Consider the following 24,153-nt stretch of genomic DNA (forward strand, 5'->3'; position numbering starts at 1 on the left):
CATACAAACACACAAATCGATGAACGGATGCTTTCGAGATGACATGTCCTGAGAGGAGCGCATCGCTGTGCTTGTAAATCTCAACCCACCTCTGCTAAGGACCGGCAATATTGAGGTGTGGTCTTATCTAAACTGTACAAAACACACACACACACAAGAAGGATATAAAACAATGTCAGTATCCCAAGCAAGCATAAGAAGGTTAATTTTAAGCAAAATTGTTAAAAATGATTTGAGACTAAATAAAATGAGTCATTGAAGCACGTGAACGCACAGCGCCATTTTGCTTGCACTGGCTGTATCTCCGGGTGTCGGGGCGCACAGCTGGTATTGATATCAAGACATGCCGGGGTGTGCAGGTCTCGTCGCACGCCACCCGACGCGCACGCACGCACGTGGGTGGGTGTGTGTGTGTGTGTGTGTGCGTACGCGTGTGTGTGTGTGTGTGTGTGTGTTTGTTACCTCTCCTAATGAATCCCATTCACTGAATCATGTGATATGGAGCTGGCAGCGCTGACGGCGGTGACTGCACGCTCACCTCCCTTCCAGCTCTTGGAAATAAAAGTCCTTTGCTAAGGCGCTACACACTCAGGAGAACACACACACACACACACACACACACACAACAAGTAACTAAGTGGTTATTCTTTTACTCTCTCTTGTTCTTTATAACATGCAGTCGCTCAAGACTAGGCCCGTTTTCATGGCGGACAGTTTGATATATAACTCAAGATTAACCTTAAAGCGTAATAAATAACATGAATTACACCCCCTTTTTCCCATTTGGGGGTGGTGAGAAGCGGGGGGGTCACGGGTCACACTCGGATCACATGATGGGTAATGGTATCCGTTGTGGGCCATATATGTGCATATATATATATATATATATATATATATATATATGTCTGTGTCTGTTTATGATGTATGTGTATATATATATATATATATATATATATATTTAGATATATATACAAGGCCCTCTTATACTCATTTTTTAAAATTCATGTGTATATGGTATATATGTTATACATATATGTAGCCTACATATATGTTTGTGTATATAATTTGTATATTAGTGTAGAATATGATTGATGTATATGTACATACAAATTCATCGCATTCCACCTATTTTCAGCTGATATCTCTCTACCGTCTATCTATCTATCCTTTTACCCATCCATCCATTCATCCATCCTTGGGTCCTTTCTGATTCAAGGTCGTACACGGCGGACGCCAAACTCCCAATACAGGCGTGTAGTTTCAATCACTGGGCAAGTTTAAAAGCAGGCAGTCATATTGGATATTGGAAATTGGTTATGAGTGCAAACGCAGGCTAAAAGATTGGATTATTGTTAATCTTTATTAATTCATCCTGTGTTTGTTCAATTGAACAGACCCTATAGCCTCCTCCCTCCCTGGACCCTCCAATAAACCTACATTTACTGAACGCTCATATCTCGAGCGAACTTGTTTACAAGCAGGTTTTCTCAATTACTCATACGGCAGTTGGTCAGCGACGTCGTGAATGCATTCGGGTTCGTGTTTCTATCAAAAACAGCTAACGCGGAGAAAATATTGGACTCGGAGGAAGTTCCGCGTCCAACGTTCACTCCCAGTACGAACCCAGGGGAAATATCTCGCTTTTTAGGCCGGTTCCGTGGAGGTTTTTAGATGCTCGGCGCAATGACTGTGCTGGTTGGAGGCATGATTTCAGGGGCGGGTTGGCGTCCCGTTCTGTGCAACGTGATACCGCAGCAACGCAGCTCCCCCCCCCCTCCGCCCCCCAACCCCCCAACCCCCCAACCCCCCCCACCCGAGGGAACATCGTCACATCTGGCACAAATGTCCACTCGGACTTCAAATGTGAACTGATTCGAATTTACTGTCCGAGGTCGCGGGGTCAAGGTCACGGCGACCTTATGGCTTGGGCTCTTGGCCGCCGTTCAAGAATTAAGTAATGTAGACAAAACGTCATTGTGTCACAAAGAAGAACGATGGCCGTTTTTTTCTTCTTTTTGTTTGTAAATCCCTAAAGTTCAAGGGTAATCTTCATATCATAATAACGGTCTGTGCAAACATTTGTCAGGCCATTATTAAATGCCATAACTCAGGAGCGGAAGGGGTAGAGACTATTAAATGATATATTAGAGCAGCTTTAAGGATAAGGCTGGCTTTGCTCTTTATTACGTTTTTTTTTTTGCACATGCTACTTTTAAATTGAAAAAAAAAAGAAAAAAAAGGAATAAATAAATAAATATATATATCTTTAAAAAAAGCTAAGTCAACCATTTACTACTCAGGCCATCACTTCCCCCAGCAATTTATCTGGAATGATAACAAGATAAGAGAATGAGGGTTTTTTTTTTTTTTTCATATGGGATACAATGTTATTGAACAAGGAGCGTGTGTTGACTTGAGCAAGGGCATTTTCCTTGCCAGGAGCAGACAAAGTGGAACGTGGGTCAAAAGGTCGATACGGTGCTAGAGTGTATTTTGTGCTGAATTGCATTGATTCATTTGTTTTTTATACTTTTTTGCAACCCTGCTGTTTTTTTTTCTAAGGGGTAGAGTTTCCCTTCCTCGGTTAAAATCAACAGAGATGAGACAGAATGTTCTTTTATATTGTTATGATCAACATCGTAACTGTACCAGACTGTAGCAGTAGTTTGGCTGTGCTTTCCGAAGCGTATTTCGTGAGATGTTAGTCAGGTGTTTGAGAAAAAAGAGAAGAAAGGGGCCAGTGTGGTACTCTGAGGGTGACACTAAGCGTTTCTTGTTCTTGCTCTTTTTTGCTCTACCCCAACCGATCGAGGCAGAAGGCCATAACATGGATCCGCCCAGGGTTTCTGCCTGGTAAAGGACAGTGTTTCCTCCCCACAGTTGTCAAGTGTTTGCTCAAGGGGTAATGTCTGGTTTCTGTAAATCCTTTTAAACCGTGGTGGTCCAGACCTGCTCTACATGGAAAGGGTCATCAGACAACTGGGTCGTGATTTGGCGCCATTTGATAAAGTCTGACTTGCTTCGTCTTGGGTCATTTCCTCCAGGGGTCACAACGGTGAATCTACTTCCTCCATCCAACCCCACCCTCTGCATCCCCTTCTCTCACACCAACTAACTTCATATCCTCTTTCACTCCATCCATAAAGCTCCTCTCTGGTTGTCCTCTCTGCCTCCTGTCTGGCAGTTCCAATCTCAGCACCCTTCTGCAAATGTACTCACAATCCCTTCTCATGACCATGACTTTGTCTCCAGAACCTCTAACATGTCAACATCCTCTGATGGACTCCTTCCTGATCCTATCCATCCTCCTCACTCAACATCTTCATTGGATTCATTGGAGAGCTTAAATTGCCTAGACTTGGTTATAAATCTCTTTAAGAATAAATTAATGAATGAATTAATCAACCAATGAACATGCCAGCGTGGCCTCATTTAACAACCATGCATAAGCCTCATGCCACTGAGCAGGAAGCAACATATAGGCCTGCTGAAGTCAATCAGTTTCTTCTTTGACGACAGTGGTAAGCAAACAAAAGCTATAGGATAGCATCAGGCGAGCGTTGATGGTCAACCGGCTGCTGCCGTAACACATAACACTTTTACTTTACAGTAGAACCTCGGCTTGTGAATAGTTTTAGATCGAATTTTGAGCTGCGAACAAGCCTCGGTGCAAGAACACACAAACAAACTCTCTGCTTTCACTACAGATCACAATATCATCTGCAAACTTCATTTTCCCTGCCGACCCCTGTCTAACCCAACGTCAAATCCATAAACGGATCTACATCCTGGGCAATTCTGTGTGGTGTCTGGGAGCTTGCCGATGCGTAGCCGAACACAGAAACAAATCAGTATCACTAGAAAATGTGGGTTGGCAGTGTTGCACAGTATGCGCAAGACTGAAAAGGACGCCTTTATTTTTTCACATTCTTCTATACATAAACAAAATGTAACCACTGCATTTGACTAATCATGGATGAACCATGAACTGTAGGAAAGGGGAGCAGTTAGCAGTCCGCTGCCTTGCTCAACAACACCTCTGTAGGCTGGGAGGGATGGCCGACCAGGAACCTTTGGTTCCTAGAAGAGCGGTCGGATGTCTAATGTGAGAAACGCGAGAATTCTCCATCCACATGTCGTAATGTTTTTAACGGCCACACCGCCTGTCGTCCGCGCCGCCTGTCTGTTGTCTTAGAAGTGAACCCTGAACTCTGCACTGCCCTCTTGTGGATGTATTGCATAACAACCAGTGTGAAGTAGGCATGGGAAGTATGTGGGCAGTGATGTTTGGCAACATTTGAAGCAGATGTACCTGTTTACGTATGTGACATGAGAATCAATGAGCCTCAAGTCCTTATTTGACACTGCAAAAGGTCAGACTCCGAGATGTGCCCTGAACTCTGACAGAGACAGCGATTTATCAGCAAAGGTATTGAAAATAAAAATGAATGATGTGCCCAAAATCTGTGGGACTCTAGTCTTGCAGCTTTCTTTTTTCATTTTCCTTCGAAGAGACAAGTCACCAGAGGCGCTAATTGTACATGCGGGACGTTACCTTTCGACAGCATTGGAGGACTGTGGATGAGGACGATGACGGGAGAAAACGGTCCATCAATTTGCAGTTGTGGTTGGACATTCCTTTTGCAAGGAGTGCTAAGCTTCGGACCAGAAATAAACCAGCAGCTGCTGTTCTCTGTATGACACAGAGAAATAGCCGTCCTCTCAGGAGAACAAATCCAAGGATGCTTGAGATCATCGTAATGGGGTCGGACTGAAAGCGCGATACTTTCATCCTCTTCCATAAAACTGACACATTGACTGACTGGACGAGAAGAAAGGCGCCGGGGTAATTTGACGTGCAGGTCTGTCGAAGGCGGCGGTCCATCTTTGACTGATGTAAATGATGACAAACAAATACAGAGAGCCAAGAATGATCTAGAAAAGAGAGATAAATGATTCTACCTCTGTGAACGCGCTAAGCGAATGTGAATTGGTAGTAACATTAGAACATTAGAATGCTAATTATGTAAAGGATCCCACAAGAGTCTATTCTAGGGCTTCTATTATTGTTTTTTTTTTTTGTTTGACTTGCAGCTTTACTTGTACTTCCCAAAACAGTTAGGCCCTGGGACAAATGTTTCGGGAACACTTAGCTTGTCAAGCTAACCATGCTGTTTGCATTTGTCGCAGTGCTTTGTTACGTACAAACGCGCTTAGTTGTGCAAGCTATCTCCGCAAAAGACGACAATGATTCATACTAAATTCAGTCTAACGACACGGCTCTTGTTTCTGTTCGCCATGCAGATATCCGAGAGACGGCGTTTGTTTATGCCATCACAGCAGCTGGCGTGACCCATGCCGTGACCCAGGCTTGCAGTATGGGAGACTTGCTGCAGTGCGGCTGTGAGGCGACCAGGAACAGAGCGCCTCCGAGACCCCCGTCGTCCTCGTCCGGGGACGGGGTCAAGTGGGAGTGGGGTGGCTGCGGGGACGACGTGGAGTTCGGCTACGAGAAGTCGAAACAGTTCATGGACGCCAAGAGGAGGAGGGGCAAGAGCGACATCAGGACGCTCATCGACCTGCACAACAACGAAGCCGGGAGGCTGGTATGAAACCTTTGGCTTCGACTCCGCGCAGCTTCTGTTGACATTTTCAAAGATTAATAGACCATAACACAAATACGCTGGATGAAGAAATGTTTTAACCGTTTGCAGCACTGATGTTTCACCATACTCTACCTACAAAAGGTGTAGCTTGTCTCCGTGGAATGTTCCATCATTCCGCGATCATTCAAAGAAGAGAAAGACGTCGCCCGCGGCCGTGTTCGTGTCGCGCCGTAAGCAGATATTCCGACAAGAATCGGGTTTCTGAAACACACACGCAGAAAAAAAAAAAAACACAAGAGCGTGCCACACATTTTGTTTTTCGAGCCTCCGAGGCAGCCTGGCGTCTAACATTTCCAAAGCCCTTGTCGAAGTTTAAAGTTCCTCTTTGTGCCCCGTGAACAGCCGGTGAATTATGGACTCAACAAGCCACCCTGCCTCTGAAAGAGCGAGTATCAGTTAATTAAGGATAATTTATAGGGCGGCTCATAACAGCCCTTTCAGAAACCGACCTTTTAGCTGTCCATGCTTAGGTCTCCCTCTTTGTCACACCCACGTGCAGAAACGCGGCGCATGCTGCGGCACAACGCATAGTTTGCCGAGTTCAACCGTCGACGGGGTCACAGACAGGTAGGGGAGAGGAGAGAGGGATTTTGGGATGTTTTCCAATTGTAGCATTAGCGAGCAAACTGTTCTGAGCATAAGAGAGAGAGTATGGCGCGCTAATGCCCAGGGGTTAGAAAAGCAGCGTGCCGCGTTGCGTGTAAATGTCTGTTTATGTGCATTCATGCATGTGTGTGTACACGTTTTCGCAGGTATGTGTGCGTCCGTGCAAGCCGGCAGGTGTGTGCATGTGTTTGTGTGTGTGCATGTGTGTGTGATGGGTTAATTATGTGCAGTATAAGTGAATGATCTGTTGTCAAGGCTTGTTAGATGTAGGAAGGCCAGAGGCAACGTGAAAGGGGGGATGGGGAAAGGGGGGTTAAATTCCTTCTGAATAGCGTCTGCTTTTATGTTACCTATCTATTAGTGTGTATGTGTGTGTGTGTGTGTGTGTGTGTGTGTGTAAATCCAGTGGCTTTTTTTCTAGCCTCACAAAAACAAACCTCGTCACATGTCAAAGCCCATTCTTAATCGGCTCAGGTTTAAACGTTTGAAAATCTCTCCTGCTTTTTTTTTCTTCCCCTCCGTCTTTGATTAATCACCTCTCTCTCTCTTTCTCTTTCACCTGTTTGCCCTCTTTCACCTTTCCCGCCCGCCTCCCCCCCCGCGCTTTCCCCGGCTCCAAGGCGGTGAAGCTCTACATGCGCACGGAGTGCAAGTGCCACGGGCTGTCCGGTTCGTGCACGCTGCGCACGTGCTGGAAGAAGATGCCTCACTTCCGCGAGGTGGGCGACCGCCTGCTGGGGCGCTTCAACGGCGCCTCCAAAGTGATGGGCGGCAACGATGGCAAGACCCTGATCCCCGTTGGCCAGAACATCAAGCCGCCGGACAAGCAAGACTTGATCTACTCGGACGAGTCGCCCGATTTCTGCACGGCGAACCGGAAAACCGGCTCGCTGGGGACGCGGGGACGCACTTGCAACAGCACGGCCATGGACATCAGCGGCTGCGACTTGCTGTGCTGCGAGCGGGGCTACCGGGAGGAGACGGTGGTGTTCGAGGAGAACTGCCTGTGTCGCTTCCACTGGTGCTGCGTGGTCCAGTGCAAGAAGTGCACGGTCCGGAAAGAGCTCAGTCTCTGCCACTGATGAACCGATGAACCGGGGGGCTGGGAGGGGAAAATACGGCCGACTCGTCCGCGTTGTTTTCTTGGCAGGTGTCGAAGAAGAACACTGATTGCATTTGGATCCCTTCAATGCCAGTCCTGGCCAGATAAACCCCCCCACCCAGCATTACTTCAGCCGTGAGTCAATTACTGGCAGTGTGTTGTGTTGACATGGCTTCCTCTCCAGTAGTGCAACAGTTGCAGGACGAAGGGACGACACGAAGTAAAAATAGCAAGTTAGCTTAATTTTTTTTTTTAAACTACCTATAGAAAAAAGGACCAAAGAATGTGAAAGTGCCTATTTTTGATTTGAGTGAGTCCAGGCAGCCCCGGAGACAGCTGAACCTGAAAAGGTGGTGGTGGTCCAGTTAAAACACAGCCTCCCTCCGAGATATGAACGTGATCCGACTCGATAAGATACAGACAGAGGAAGCGTTGCGCAATTTCTTGGAGTGAGGCGGCTCCGTAGCCGGCTGCGTCGACATGCGTCCTCCCCGCGCCCCGGCTTATGGAAAGCGCATCTTCTCCGTGACGCTGTTAGGCAACACTTTTGTTTTCAAGACACGGGCCCTTGAGTGTGTTAAATCTCCCCTTATTTTTCTTTTGGATCGTTCGGCTGACGCACTCCAAGGGACCAAAGGACATCCAAAATTATAAACTGATTCACTTTTGGAAATTAGCCATGGAGGGGCAGGGTTTATAGGGGGGTTATCTCGGTGACGACCAGTTACCCAGAACCATGACGCGTAAACTGCTAGCTCGACTTTGGCAAAAATTCCTCGACACGTGATTGGATGCACAATTTGACTATGCAACTCACAAAAGCTTAGACAGTCGCGATATAAGAGCGGAAAAAAGATCGTTTCTATGATTTCATTCATTCATTATCTATACCCCTTATCCTGCGCTCTGGGTCCAAGCTGTCATTGGGGGAGAGGCGGGGGTTCACCTCAGACTGGTCGCCGGCTGATTGCAGGGCCACATATAGAGACGTACTTGCATTCACCCTCATTCAAGGGTCAAATAGACACTTGCACACACTGACCAAATAACCAGGGTAGATCCATCACCAGAACCAGCCCCCGGTAACTTCTACTTGAGCATCAGCCCATGGGATCCAACAGGTTTCACTCCTTTGTCTGGCTGTAGCTTTACACATTCCAGTCCAGGTAAATCCTCAAAAGTGGCTCCTTTGTCCCCAATGAACGACACCCCTGTAAGCATAACAACCCCCTTAGACCTAATTTATACTGATCAACTCCTCCATTTAGATAACAAGCCACCATAACCTAGACCCACCCAGAACCCTGGCAGTTATTTTCGGAGACTCCCCATAGGTCATTGGAACTCAAGAAACCTCTCGGACAGGGGATGAAATGTCTTCAAGTGAAGAAATTCAAGTCCAGTTGCCACGGCAAGAAGTTAAATCGAACCATACAAGAGTTCACCCTCATTCACGGGTGATATAGAGACATTGAATCATTCATCCCCTCATTCACATGACATTTAGAGAACGTAGAATCATTCATCCTTCCATTCATGGGTCATATGAAGACATACAACCATTCAACCTCTCATTCACGTGCCTCGATGATTTAGGTTTAGGACTGTGGGAGGAAAACCAGGAATCCCGTGGAGAAACCCACCAATATATGTTGGGAAGCCACCACACAGAAAAGCCCACTTTCGGAAATGAGCTAGGGACCTTCCTGCTGTGCGGTATAAGCGCTAACCACCGCTAACCGAATATAAGGTCTCCGTGCGATGTAGCATCGCCATCCTTCCCTCTCTGGAGATTTGCCATCATGCCTTAAACAAAGCAAAGCAAACCAAATAAAAGTGAAACACGGGGAAGGGATCTGGACCAAAGCAAACAAACCAGAGACGCAAAAAAAGGCAAAAAAAAATTCACATTTTCCTTATTTGTAAAAACAGGTAACCAATCCGCAAGCACTAAAGATGGCGTGCTATAAAAATGCCTCGGGCTCCTTGTGGCCTCATTTTCAAATGCTCGTATTTTTTCTTTAAACCTAATACACTTTGGGTTACTTTGTTCTTTTACATTAAAAAACAAACAAACAAAAAAAAAAACATTATCAGATTCAGTTACATCAACAGTAGCTCATCCTTGACATTTATACGTTTTTTTTCTGTTTTTTTATCCTCATGACTACTCTGTCAAAAACAAAATCCTTAAAAATAAAAGGGGGGTGTCACATTATCACTTTTGAAGACGGCTGTCAACACAGCGGTTCACAGCCGCGGATTCAACCTGCCAGCGAAGACTGTTATTTATATAAAGATACGATGACAAGACGACTCAGCTTCCATCTCTCTCAGAAGAACTTTGGTGATTTTGCTGCGTCTCACTTCCTTAATGCCTTTATACCGTTCGGGGGGGGGGTTGGCTGTCGATTTTGAAAAACAAAGAAAAAAAAAAACGAAACATTTATTTAGCTATGTGGCATTGTTTGTTATTGGTAAACCTATATGATGATGATCTGTTGATATACAGGGCTGATAATAATAATGCACTTTTGGTTAGCTTTTTTGCGTGTTTGTGTGTCTGTGTGTGTATGTGTGTGCGCAATTAGGCCGTTAGTATCTTAAATCGGTTAAAAGTGCGTTTGCGCCGGGTTATCAAAGCACACTCTTTACCTTGACTCTCTGTCTCCGCATCAGACGGACAGGAACTCTCATCCATTGCTAGTTTTTAAGGGAAATTAGCAAAAATCCCTCCTGATCAATATATGTGTTTCTGTGTGTGTGTGTGTGTATGTGTTTGTGTATGTGTATGTATGTTTCCTATTCCCATCTCACTCCAATTACTCAAGCTGCGGTGTTTATCTTAACTCTAATCTTAACTCCGCTCTGCGAGATTTTCAGCAAAAGTGCCTTTTTTTAAAAAAATCATTGTCTGTTTGTGTCACTGTTTTATTTCCAAGGCCAAGTTGCTTTTTTTTTTTTTTTTTTTTTACCAATGCAGGGAAATATTTCTGAGCCCCTATGAAATTTCCGCAGATCAGGAAATCCGACCAAACCGGCCCCCGAAGTTCTATATTTGAGTCCGAAAACTTGTCATTTCACTCACACAGTGCATTGTGCACAGCACGGCATGCATGAGCAATATTACGCAAAGATAATAATAATAATAATAATGATAAAGAAAAAACGCACGTGTATTCCACATCATATCCATTCATGTTGACTATATGTTTTCTTCTGTCAAAACAATAAACTTATGTACATGGTAATACAATTCCCTTCACTTATTATTGTTGCCTCCACTTGTGATATAACTTAGATATGACATTATATGATATGACATGTGCATTAATGTGTTTATTATGTAAGAGTGTTATATGTATTAATGATATTGATCTCAAGCCATTTCAAAATGGGTGAATGTAAAATTAAGCACATTCTTAGCACATTGAGAAATTGAGAAATTGATTTTCGTCCGGCATTATACGACTGCCATCAAATTTCTCACGCATCCCATTATGCGTTTGCTCTTCATAGCTCCTCATAGCTGAAACAATTGTCTAATCCCCCAAAAAATTCCGGTGAATATCAAGTCAGGTAAGATTTTATTTACAACCCAGTTTTTTAATGACATTTTCCGTGTTGAGCAGGTCTGGGCCACACGCTTGATTTACAGAAACCCAACATCTCCCCCCCGTGTGAAAAAAAAAACTGACTTTTTCCGTTGTGGAAACCTTGAACAGATCCCAGCTCGCTGCGGGCGGCCTTCTGCCTCGACCAGGTTGGGTAGAAGGAGGGCTAACTGGCCACTTGACATCATTTATAGCTTTTATATTCCTAAAAAAGATTTAAAAAGTCAGACATCTGGCAAAAACGCAGCAGGAGATGAAGCCACGCAAGGTTACTATCATGCATTGATGAGGGAAAATGTAGAAAGAAGTGCATTATGGGATGTATGTCACCACAGTAAGCCTGTGGCAGTTTTGACTGGTTTTCCCTTGGGAAGCGTTCCTGCAAAGAGAATAGTATGACGTGTTTACGAACATTCTAGTCATTTTATTTGAAATTAATTAATTTATTATTGGTAATTATTTTTTGCCAAATAGCAGATTTTTAGAAAAAAAAAAAAAACTGACGTGGTTTAGTTCAAATGAACTGAATTTCTTGGAAAAAGATTCGCTTTGTTTACGAGGATTTCACATCATCTATTTATTTATTTTTAATCAAACCAAGGATATTTCATCAGGAGGAAATGGACACAAAAAAAAAAATAAAAAAATTTTGTTCTGGCAAAATCAGACAAATGTGCCCCATGTCGACCCTTTTTGCGACTCAGCAAAAAAAAAAAAAAAAAAAAAAAAAAAAGGTTGGGGTGGGGTGGTGGACCCCGCGCAAGTTGACACAAGTTTACTTTTTCCAGGAATTTGTTGCACGGTGGTTTTGTTGCAGAGTGAGGCCAGCAGTGGCGTTCAAGGCACAGGGGTGGGCCAAGGGAGGAGGGAAAATGCCATCGGGCTCCTCTCCTCTTTTCTTTCCTCCGTTCCTCTCGTCCTCCTCTCCTCTACACAGGCACGTCGTTCCGCGTGGCCTCGGCCAGAGCAAACAGACAAGAGAGCGGATAGATTTATTGAAGAATTGGTATAAATATTAGTCGCCCGTCGACATCTGCGCGCATGTGGCCTCATGTGCATGTCCGTCAGTTGGTGTTAGAGCACAGGCGCGTGTGTATGGGCCTGCATGGGTGAGCGTCATCATCCCGATGTGTGTGTCCATGGGAGCACGTTTGTTGGTCAGGTTTGGGGGAAAGGGTGTATTTTTCCATGTCTTCCCTGTGAAAAAAGAAATTGTGCCTGAGGAATGCAACATCATGAGTTCGGTTTCCACCTAGGCGCACACACACACACACACACACACACAGTCACACACGCGCACCCACACACACACACACCATTAATGACGGGTTGCCACTCTCAGTGGATCTACAGTATAACCCCCTCCCTTCCTCTGACAGTCATTTCCGTAGATCAGCTGGATGGAATCCTGCTGTTTTCTTATCTCCCGACCCCCCCACCCCCGGTGGTCCTCTGTCTTTATTTACGGCGCCGTTGTTCGCCGTGAGCCTTCGTAGCGTCTTCCAAAAAAAGAGAAATGAGCGGGCGGGAGATAACGAGGACTTCAGGGCGGGAAACCCGACACTATAATGCTCCAGCATTTGCGCGAGCTCGCCTCCAATCCTATCAATCTCGAGTCGTGAGACGTTGCTTACACGAAAGGGCGAGGGGTTGGAAAACTGCGGGAAAAAAAAGAAGGGGGAATGAGACACACACACACACACACACACACACAGGGTGCTATTTGTCATCATTCCCGGCAACGCCGCTAACACGCTTCCGCTAGAAAAATGGAGCAACTCCTGCTAAGGAAGGGAGATGAGGTAACACAAGGCCGCCATAGGTAATGCCACCCGGAATATGATAGAAACCTCAACGATTCATGTCACCTGCAGTTCTAAGACACAATGTCGGCGACCTTCGGCCAATTCATTGGACGCGGCTTATCTTGCACGAGAGGTGTTTGCGGATGGATCCAGAGAGGCGTTGTTTCAGTAGGTGCTCTGACAAACACAAACACACACACATGAGAATTGGGTCACAGAATGCGAGGGGGGGTCTTCTCGAGGAGGATATATAAATATAGTGGCCACCTCGGGCGATGCAACCTTTCACTCATCACTCCCTTGTCTTTTACTTGACTCATTCCCTCGGCCCCGCCTTCTCTCTGTTAGGTTGGCGTGCAAAAAACATGGCCGTCAGAGGCCTTTGGCTGAGGGTCTGTTAGTGTGTGTGTGTGTGTGTGTGTGTGTGTGTATATGTGTGTGTATGTGTGAGTGTTTGTGTGAAGGCCAGGGGTGGGTCTCTTTTCTTCCCCAGGAGAGACAATAAACATGGCTTCCTTGATGGGGAGAGTGAACAATTGGCCGGCTCAAGTGTGTGTGTGTGTATGTGTGTGTGTGTGTGTGTGTGTGTGTGTGTGTGTGTGTGTGTTGGCGTAGCTGATCCCACAGTATTGGTTTTGCACACCTGTGGTGCACAGGGATCACCGGTCACATGGGGATGATGTCATCACCAACAATTTTGACCCGCATCAGTTGTTTGAGTAACGGAGCAGTTACACGCACACACACACACACACACACACACACACACACAGACCACCACAGATTTCAGCTCATGTTTTGATATTTGACCACAAGATGTCGCCCTCGGAGCAGAATGTTGACGCCCAGACCTGGGACTGGTGAAGTCTGACAGCATTGACTGCACTAGGGATGATTTAGAGTACACACACACACACACAAACACACACACACACACACACACACACACACACACACATCCTGTTATACTACATCCAAGTGGTCACTTAGAATGCAATCAATTAGGTAAGTATTTTTGCCCTTTTAGTACTTTTCACAAAATATTCAAGAGTTTACCGTATTTACTTTCCCCTTGCGGTCTCAAAGCCCGCCATTCACCCATTCACACCGCAATGGCAGTGTCATCTGCGGAGGAGGAGCTCAGTGCCTTAGGACACAAACAGGAGGGCCCGGGAATCGAGCGCCCGACCTTCCGATCAGAAGATGCATCCGCTCTATAGGGGCAACCTTTTCCCATATGAGTCAGAGGTGAGCTTCTTTAACATTTGAGTGGATGTCTGCTAGGAGTTTATTGACTCATTCATTCATTTTTGAGCTATACCGCAAATCCTGCACTCGGGGGTCGGCGGAGATGGGAGACATACAATTGTTCACGTGCAAACATCCACCCTATCATTCAAACGTCATGAAGAGACGCATAACGAGAACGGAGAATAACCTACGGAGGCTGATCCGCTGTCCGGTGGCTCAGTAGGGGGAAGCAGTACACCATTGATATTGTACAGTGGGGATGCCGGGCTGTCGATCTTGATGGGGATGTTGTGGATCGATGGTAGGACTACCTCCCAGGCCTCCTAAATCCGTATGACACACCTTCCAATTAAGAAACAGAGTTGGGGACTTTTGGACTCTCCTATTTCTGGGGCTAAAGTTGCCGATGTAGTCAAAAAGTCTTTGGGACGCCCTGGGTTCCTTATGGCTCTCGCTGTTGTAGGCCTGGCTCCATTGGCACAAACCGGGATGGTGTGCCTCTTCTTTAAAAACTGGGATCGGAAGCTGTGCTCCAACTACCGAGGGATTGCACACCTAAGCCTCCCTGGAAAAGTCTACTGGGGGTGCTGGAGAGGAGAGTCGAATGGGGTGTTGAACCTCAGATCCAGGAGGAGCAGCGTGGTTTTGGTCCTGGCTGTGGAACAGTGGACTGGCTCTATACCATCGGCAGGGTCCTTGAGGGTGCATAGGAGTTTGCCCAACCAGTCTACATGTGTTTTGTGGACCTGGAGAGGGCATTCAACTGTGTCCTGTGCTCCATGAGTATGGGGTGCTGATCCCTGAAATATGGGCCATTTGGTCCTTTTTGACTCCGCCAGTGTTGTTCTTTGTCCCAGATTCTGTTCATAATTTCAATGGATGGAATTTCTAGGTGCAGCCGTGGTGTTGAGGGGATCCGGTTTGGTGGTGGTCTCAGGATTGGGTCTCTGCTTTTTCGGATGTGATTCTGTTGGCGTCATTGGACAGTGATATCCAGGGGTGGCGGGGATGAGGAACAGCACCTCCAAATCCGAGACCATGGTTCTCAGATGGGAAAGGGAGGTGTGCCCACAGGAAGAGGAGGAGGGCAAGTATATTGAGGTCTTGTTCACTAGTAAGGGAAGGATGGAGCAGGTGATGGACAGGAGGACTAGTGCAATGTCAACGGTGATGCAGGACTCTGCACCAGTCTGTCTTGGTGAAGAAGGAGCTGAGCCAAAAGGTAAAGGTCTCATGATACCGGTCGATCTACGTACCTACCCTCACCTATGCTCATGAGTGGTGGGCCATGACCGAAAAAGCAAAGTTGCGGATCCAAGCAGCTGGAAGCAGGGTGTCTGAGCTCTCTCCTAGAGATAGGGTGAGGGGTTACCCCATCCAGGAGAATCGCTACTCCTCTATGTGGAGAGGAGCCAGATGTGGTGGCTCGGGCATCTGGTCAGGATGCCTCCTGTGTTCCGAGCAGAGTGTCTAAGTTGGCCTGGGAATGCCTCGGTATCCCTCTGGAAGAGCTGGATCAGGTGGCTGGGGAAAGGGAAGTCCAGGCCTTTGCTTTGGCTGCCGTCCTCTGCCTTGACACCAGGTAAGCGGTAGGAGATGGACAGATGAACAGATGAATAGACACACAAATCTTCACTGCTTCAAATACCATTCAAATATCTGAATAAAATAATGTTTTGGGTTCCCTTTTACCCCTTCCTCCTCCAAGAAATGTCATTTACATCCTCCGGGGCTTGTGCTCTCTGTACTTTATGTTTTGGGAATCATTGGGATCGTCCAAAAATAAAAACAGTTGTCCCCCCCCTCTTGTTTATATATACTTTTTTTCCTTCCTCCATTGATGAGAAACATCGTGGCTAGCATTTGCGGCCAGTTGACATGTTGCATATTAGCACAGAGCGATCCAAATCCATGCAAGGTTGTTGCGCTTTTTTTTTTTCGTCCACGGCGGAGAAGGAGTGAAGAGCTGAGTGAGGAGGGGGGGAGCCCCCCCGAAAAAATACAAGCTTTTGTTTTTAACTTTCTCTTTCGCGAACTTCAATCGGCGACGCCATCGATCTCGGAAAAGTGACTGTTTAGCTGTCGACCCTGTCATTTGTGTAATGACCTACAGCGTAATTGGCAGTTGCCCCTTCCACCGCCAACCCCCCCTCCTCCTGTCTGCTCAAAAACATTTCACACAAGATTACACATAAATTGTGCGTCCGTGCGCGCGGGGAGCTCACCAAAACGCCTCCTTTTGGCCGCGCTCCGTCTCCTGCGCGCACGCTAGAAAGACACACGCACAAGGCATCAAGAGTGTTTTGCCTGTTAGAGGGTTTTCTTACAAGAGGCAGAGCCTTGTAATTGACTAACCTCTGCTCTCATCGGCAAAGGCCCTGAAAAACTCTCCAAGAAACATGAACTTTGCTTGAACTCACCTGTCAGAGACACAAAAGGTGTGACAGATGGTTAATACTGTCCCCCCCCCACACACACACGTGGCGGACGGACAGGGTGGCGTTTTAGGTTTCTTGGTCAAAAAAAAACAAAACAAAACATATAGAAATGTATCCCCATCACCCATTGCTTTTTTCCGGAAAAGAATTTCTTTATTCAGTGATCCTTAAGATTTCCTGATTAATGAATAAATTCCAAATCAGGTTCATGTTCAGTAATGACACTGTAATTACACATTTATAAATGCATGCACTATTAAACGTGCTAATAGCAAAAGTCATAAAAGCCACAGTTAATTTTTTTATTCCACATGTTGTAACGCAAGTAATGGTATGATTAGTTGAGAATGAACCGTAATGTGATTAGTGAACTATGAGTCTCGCATCTCAGAATAATAACCACGGGTTTCCCACTACCCTCCCGACGTGAGTCGTTCTTCCAGATTTTGTGATCCCAGGGTCGAACGAAAAACCGGGTTCCGATTGCTCGGGGTGTATTCTGCGATGGGACGAACCGGTAACCATGACGCCCGATTTGCTATTTCTGCAACGATGAGGCACGTCTTTGTCAGTGCTGTATCTGTTAAACTTTAGAAATGTCATCGCTGCACTGCGGAAGGCTCACAAAGTTAGTTATACACTTTACTGTTTATATAAAAGCCATTTAATATATTAGAAAAAGTAATAAAACAGTGATAGTAGTTTTGACCTACTAAAATTGAACCGGCTTGAAAAGGTTTAAGTAAATATGGTGAAAAATATTCGTTAAAGTGTTGTTTACAACAGATAGCTGACTGTAGTTCCACAAAATCCAGTAAAGTACAGTAATGTTATTTCTGTCCTATAACTTGACAAAGTAAGCTGAATTAGTACTTTTGCCATTACACACATGTATCTGTACTCCCAGTTAGTACATCGCTACATCACTATACTACACACCATCTTTTTTACATTATGCAATGCATAGATTTAATATATGTTTTTGTACTGTATAGTATTACGCTTGAAAGTATGTAGCAAGGAGTGTGTCAGCAATGAAGAGGAAGAATGTCTTTTTAAATAAGACATCATTGTTCGGGGTCCGGGAGCCCGGAGCGGAGGCCACATGACAAAATCGGCCCTTCACCCTTTTTTTTTTCTACCGCCCGTAGCTCCACGTGACCCCAGCATTTCCCAAAAATTCTATGGAGTCTTGAAAACCTAAAAAAAGCCCATGCACATTGACATACAGTTGTAAAAGCCACTCTGTCTCGTGATATCATTGTAGTAAAAAAAAAAAAAAAAAAAAAAAGTTCACACTCGGTCCATGCGAAACTAAGAAAAGTGCAGCCTCAGAAAAAATACTGAATGACCTAATGTGTTTACATGGCACTCGCCAGCAGACTGTGAAAACTTAGCTTGGACATGTCTCCTCCCCAAGGACAATTAAGTTTCAATTGAACCAGACGCCGTGGGTCGACAAAAAGAACAGGCGCTACTGGGAAAACTCCCGTGTTTTCAGTTTATTATTGAATTATACATTCGTCAGGTTCGTGTTTCACGTGGTGGTGCCGGAGCGAGCAGCGCGAGATAAAATAATAAATGTTTTCAGAGTCGAAAAAGGAAAAACAAAGCTCTAACGAAACCCTTTCCAACATGATACGAGGGACTATGAAATTAACCTGGCGCGGCGTTCCTGGTGAATATTTGAGTAACAGGAGGAAAAAAAAAGAAGAGGAAGAAAAAGTGGAGTCTTTATGTCTCTGGACACGGGAACCACGCTGAAACCAGACTTGGACAAGAAGGTTTCCCACATCATTTTAGATTATTATAATTGAACAAGAACACACTTTGTTATAAAGAATGGGAAACAATTAAGCCATTGCGTGACCCTGTGTGTGTGTGTGTGTGTGTGTGTGTGTGTGTGTGTGTGTGTGTGTGTGTGTGTGAAGAGAGAAAGAAGAACCGGGCGATGAAGAGTTCGACAGAGAAAACTGTCAGGGAAAACCGAAAGGGATGAAGCCAGGTTGTTGGCAAAGTGGAGCAGTCCAGATGTGGAAGCCCTTGTTGTTTTACTTAATGAATAAAATGTAAAAGGCCAAAGTACGGCCGACCGACCAATGCAATACTGTATGATAAAAAAAGAAATACATAAAAAAAGGAAACCCCCAGGGAGTCTGTCCGGTGCCACTGCCGTTTCATCTGTTTTGCGAGAAAAGACACTCAGAATCACAAAATGGAGTGTGAAACTCACATTTTCAAACTAACACAGATGCATTTGCAAAGGCTAATTGGATAAATATATATATATATTCTGTATGTATGCCCCAATTAGCCTTTTAAAATAATATAATAAAATTATAATACAAGGCAAATTTGGTGTATATTTGCACACACACGTACATATATATGCACATATATATATATACATATATATGTATAGATACATATATATATGCTCCAATTTGCCTTTCATTATCTATCATTAATTTATTACCCCAAATGATAGTTGTAATTGATAATTGCTATATAAATGTATATGTTCCATATATATATTTATGAATATTTGGCTTTTATTATTTCTTATTAGATTATTTTCATTGAATAAATAATCAATATAAGAAAATTGGAGCGTATATATATGCTCTTCTAAATACATATAAATGGTGCGTATTTGTGTGTGTATTTATATATATGTGTATATATATATTTATATTTAAATTTGTATATGTATGCACCAATTTGGCTTTTATTATTATTCTTTTTGTTCCTTTTTTTAAATGCCTGCAGCTGAAGTCTGACTCAGCTCCTTATTAGATTTTAATTGTTTTTTTTTTTAAAACAAAAGTCATATTTCAGATTTAGTGTTATGACTGATGCTTTTGTAAGACTGGTGGATATGAAAGCTTGTTGCTGCCCTTAGATCATAAACTGGCAATGATAATTGTTTCTCATTTCACTATAAGAAGGTCTTCCAAAAAAATTTAAATATATATATATGTAAACAAATAAAATCAGACTTACTAATCTCCCAATGTAATTTTAATCAAGGTTAATTTTGATTCCCTGCCTCCGCCGCCCACTCTTGGCTATCTTGGCTATTTTGTATAACACCAGACTGCTCCTACTCTCACGCACACTTGACCAGACATAATTTAGGGCCAAACTCTAACTATGATTTTTTCTCCGCGAGTCATTGTGCAGATGTCATAGATTTATGTTGCGCTGTTGAAGCGTTGTTAAATCTTATCTCAGGCGCCTTTTAGATGATATCTACAAACTTCCACCGGCAATTACTCATATATCACATCAGACATTTTAAAATTTATTTCTGTTTGTTTTTTTTTATCACTCCAGAGAATTTTCATCTCAACTCTCTATATTGTGGTTCTTTTGATTCTCCTATCTTTTTTTGTTTGTTTTTTTATTTTGCTCTTGTCCTGTGGTTTTGTTGTTGCTGTTGCTGATTGTCAGTGTTTTTGCCGTTCCAAGGCGTCTCCCGGGATTCTAGATGTTAATCTCATTGAGATGGCTTGAGTGAATGTTGGATGGAATCACAACAAGGAGTAAACAACTGTTTGTTTAAAGCTCGTTTTAGAACTTGAGTGGGTGTCGCCGAAGCAAAAGAAAAGTAAAGTACAGCAGAACCACGGCTTATGAATTTAATTTATTTTTTTTAAATCCCTTAGATCTGTTCTCGAGGCCCAAAAAACATACCGCAATGAATTTATTTGTGGCAAAAATAAACAAAGAAATTGCGAATAACCTTAATTATTACTGTTTCTGGTGTTCTCTCTCCTCTTGCCAGCACTTATACATGGTGCTTCCTTCACTAAATCAGCGTAAATAAAGCCTTCTTTCATATGAGATGCTGACGGTATGTCCAGCGAGCTGTCTTTCCTTCATCCAAACTAAAAATCACTTTTCTACTTCTTGAGAGGTAGAAAGACTTGAGAACTTTGCTTCGTTAGCGTTGCCGCCCCTTTAGCCACATCAGCCAACTTTGTCGCATTTTTGTTCTCCGGGATTTTCTCCGTGAGATGAGCAATGCTTTAGTGCTTGTCGGGATCTGTGAAACGAACAACGCTCCCATGTTTAGCTATAATTTCCTTGGTAAAATGGACTGTAATTTCTAACTTCTTCTCGCACTTTTAACTTCTTGAGAGCCATAATGAGGGTCAGCTTACTGAAAAAAAAGCATTACAATGGGAACGCAATGATGAACGATGTACACAATGCGGCGTACCACGCACGACTGCAGCCAGGCTGCTATGCTACATCACCACAACACTGAAAGTCTGTGAGTTTGTTTGTTTGTGTGCTCCGAGGCTTGTTGACAGCTTGATTCACAGTTTGGTCCAAAACTCTGTTTGTAGAGTGATTTGTTCGTAATCAGGGGCGTTCGCAAGCCGAGGCTCTACTGTAAAGAAAAGTAAAACTGTTGGGCTAGCATCAATTGTAGCCCAATGCTATCCTACAGCTTTTGTTTGCTTACAGCTGTCATCATAGAGAAACCGATTGACTTCCGTGGGCCTATATCGCTGCTTCCTGCTCAATGGCATGAAGCTTATGTATGGTTATTGAATAAGGCCGCACACATCCATTGGATGAATTATTCCTCTTCTTCTTCTTCTTCTACATCTCCTTTCAGCTTTTCCCTTCAGGGGTCGCCACAGCGAGTCATACTTCTCCATCTAACCCTATTCTCTGTATCCCCCTCTCTCACACACCAGCTACCTTCATATCCTCTCTCTCTACATCCACAAATCTTCTATTTGGTCTTCCTCAAGACCTCCTGCCTGGCAGCACTAATTCAAGTATCCATCTACCAATATATTCACTATCCGTCCTCTGTACATGACTGAACCATCTCAGTCTGACTTTTCTGTCCTTCTTTCCAACACATCTAATAAGTGCTGCTCCTCTGATAGACTCATTCCTGATCCTATCCATCCTCATCACTCCCAAAGAGAACCTTAGCATCTTCATCTCTGTGACCTCTAGCTCTGCCTCCTGTCTATTCGTCATTGAAACTGCTTCAAGGCCATACATCATCGCTGTTCTCACCATTGTCTTGTACACCTTTCCTTTTATTCTGGCTGAAAGTCTTCTATCACATAGTACCCCTGACACTTTTCTCCACCCATTCCAATCTGCTTGAACCCATCTCTTCGATTTTGGAAAAAAAAAAAAGGGGAAGTTAAGTGGACAATAAATTCATGGTACGAATCACTGAATAAATATAACCATACAATTTATTTTTTCATTTTACATTTTTTCTTTCCATGATGACAGGTGAGGCCCGGCCTCCCCTGCCTCTACTGACTGCACATCTCTGGTGTAGTTATCAAGTCATCTGGAAGCTCTCCTTGACTGCCCAGAGCCTTTCTCAACTCCTCCCTGAAAACTATACAACACTCCTCCCTTTTCAGCTCCCAACACTTTGTCTTCTTCACTGCCTCTGTCCTCCTGATCTTTCTTGTCACCAGAATCATCCTACAAACCACCATCCTATGCTGTCTGGCTACACTCACCTACAACTACTTTGCAATCACTGATCTCTTTCAGGTTACCTCATCTATACAAGATGTAGTCTACCTGCGTGCTCCTTCTTATGTTCTTATAAGTTACCCTATGTTCATGTCTTTTCTGGAAAAAAATGTTTACTACAGCCATTGCCATCCTTTTCGCCAAATCTACCGCCATCTGTTTCTCTGTGTTCCTATCCTGTGTACCGAATCTGCCCATCACTTCTTCATCCCCTCTATTGCCTGCACCAACAGACCCATTGAAGTCCACACCAGTTACAACTCTCTCATCTCTGGGGATATTCTGCATAACTTCATCTAGCTCATTTCAGAACTTCTCACAGGCCTCCAGTTCTTCAGCAGGTATCCTTTCTTTGGAAGCATGGCAAGGAACATCTGGTTTATGGCTGTAGTGAGCTCCTCAATGATCAGTTCCTGGTCAAGAGCCGTTGTCTCCTCCATTCCGAGTTGGAGAGGGTCCTTCAGGAGATCCTCACGGCTTCCACAGTCATGGTCCACTCTCCCAAGAAGATCTCTATAGAAGCGGAGTTCATGAGCCCTCATTTCAGCTGGATCGGTAGTCACTGCCTCCAGGTAGCCTCAAGCAGAGCATCAGTTTTCACTGCACATTAGATCTTTCCTGGTTGAAAAAGAATGAGCTTGGGGCATCCAAATCCTTAAGGTGGAGGAACTGGGACCTGATCAGAGCTCCCTTTACCCTATCCTGGAGGAGCGTGTTCCTCTAAGAAGTAATTTATATCCTCTAAGGACCTTCGCCCTCACCCAATCAGCTTCCTGCCTCAACTGTCATCATGTATGTGACCTGAAAAGTTGGGGAGCTCACCTGTCCCTGACCCTTTGTCACAACAGCGTAGCAATTATAACGTCAAAAAAAAAGGAAATAAGTATGACTATAAATATAAATAGAAAGACCGAAGATAGCAAGATAAAAAAAAATCCATGAATAAATAGACAGCAGATAAAGACAGCAGACAACAACAACAACATCAGAAATGACAATGGGCAACATCAAGGAACAGTGAGGGTGAAAAATACAGACTAGAATTAAACAACAATATAAATAGAGTGACAAATATAAATAGCAACGAGTAAAATAAATAAACAAAAATACAGTAGGCAGGATGTGTGCGGGCTGGGGACAAAGAAGGATAAGAAAGACAGCAGAGTTAGGATATGATGTGAATGGGTGAGGTAGTGAATCGGGTAGGGTAGTGAGATTGTTGAATTGTGGAAGCAGCTCAGGTGCACTCAGGCCGTGTGCTGTCGAGACTGCTGTTGTACAGTCTGACGGCCGTGGGCACGAAGGAGCGTCTGAAGCGCTCCGTCCGTTTTGCACCGGGGCGGAATGAACCGTTGGCTGAAGGAACTGCAGATCAGCCACAGCTCATCATGTAGGGGTTGGGGAAGGATTGTCCAGGACAGCTCCCAGTTTGTCCACTGCCACCGATTGAAGATGGTCCAGGTTCAGTCTCACCGCCGAGCGTGTTTTCCTGGCTATCTTATGGAGCCTATTGACCTCACCAGTCCTGGCACCGCCCCACCAGCACACTATATAGAAGAAAAGTGAGGCATCTCCATTCTTCACCTAGAATGTGACCTCCAGGGTTTGTGACGGCGCCTCCAAAAACATGAAGACCTGCCGTCTCGGAGACTAAACATGCTTCAGCTTAAGATCCTTGTACCCCAGGCTCACAGTTTTAAAGCCACTGGCGAACTTTCCAAACCTTTTTAGTTCACTTTCTGACAGACCGTTTGGAACAAACGGAAACGGTGATCTGCGTCGGGGGTGTGGACAAGGACGCAAACAATCGAACAAAGCAATCAAAAAAAATCGTGAATATGAACAGAAAGAACACAGACAGAAATAAACTAAAAAAAAAACATAAACGGAAAAAGGTGAGTGTAAAAAATGGCCCAAATGTTTCCCAAAAAGATGCTTTCAATCGCCGCTTCCCTCTCGCACAGCCGCACCGGAAAGAAGAAGAGGAATAAGAAGGAGGAAAACCGATGTAGGCATGGGGAGAATATACAAATTCCACACAGAAATCGGAATCGAATCAGGGACCATTTTGCTGTGAGTTGGAAGCACTAACCACTGCCAGTTGTTTAGTTTTCATTGCGCAATATAATATCTTTCTTTTCT

The 24,153-nt window shown here is 44.4% G+C and overlaps 1 protein-coding gene across 1 annotated transcript in view; it reads left to right on the forward strand.

Annotated features, from left to right (window-relative positions):
* Positions 1-10,614, forward strand: part of wnt6b (wingless-type MMTV integration site family, member 6b) — a 31,033-nt gene extending 20,419 nt beyond the window's left edge. The window contains exons 3-4 of the mRNA XM_086145288.1: positions 5,305-5,606; positions 6,893-10,614. Coding sequence (XP_086001414.1) covers positions 5,305-5,606; positions 6,893-7,354 — 764 coding nt within the window. The 3' untranslated portion in view covers positions 7,355-10,614. The remainder of the gene's footprint in view (positions 1-5,304; positions 5,607-6,892) is intronic.
* Positions 10,615-24,153: the final 13,539 nt, after the last annotated feature.

Source organism: Fistularia commersonii, chromosome 4 (assembly GCF_037954325.1).
Source record: "Fistularia commersonii isolate RoL2024-O1a breed Wild chromosome 4, RoL_Fcom_v1.0, whole genome shotgun sequence".
In the NCBI taxonomy this organism is placed as follows: domain Eukaryota; kingdom Metazoa; phylum Chordata; class Actinopteri; order Syngnathiformes; family Fistulariidae; genus Fistularia; species Fistularia commersonii.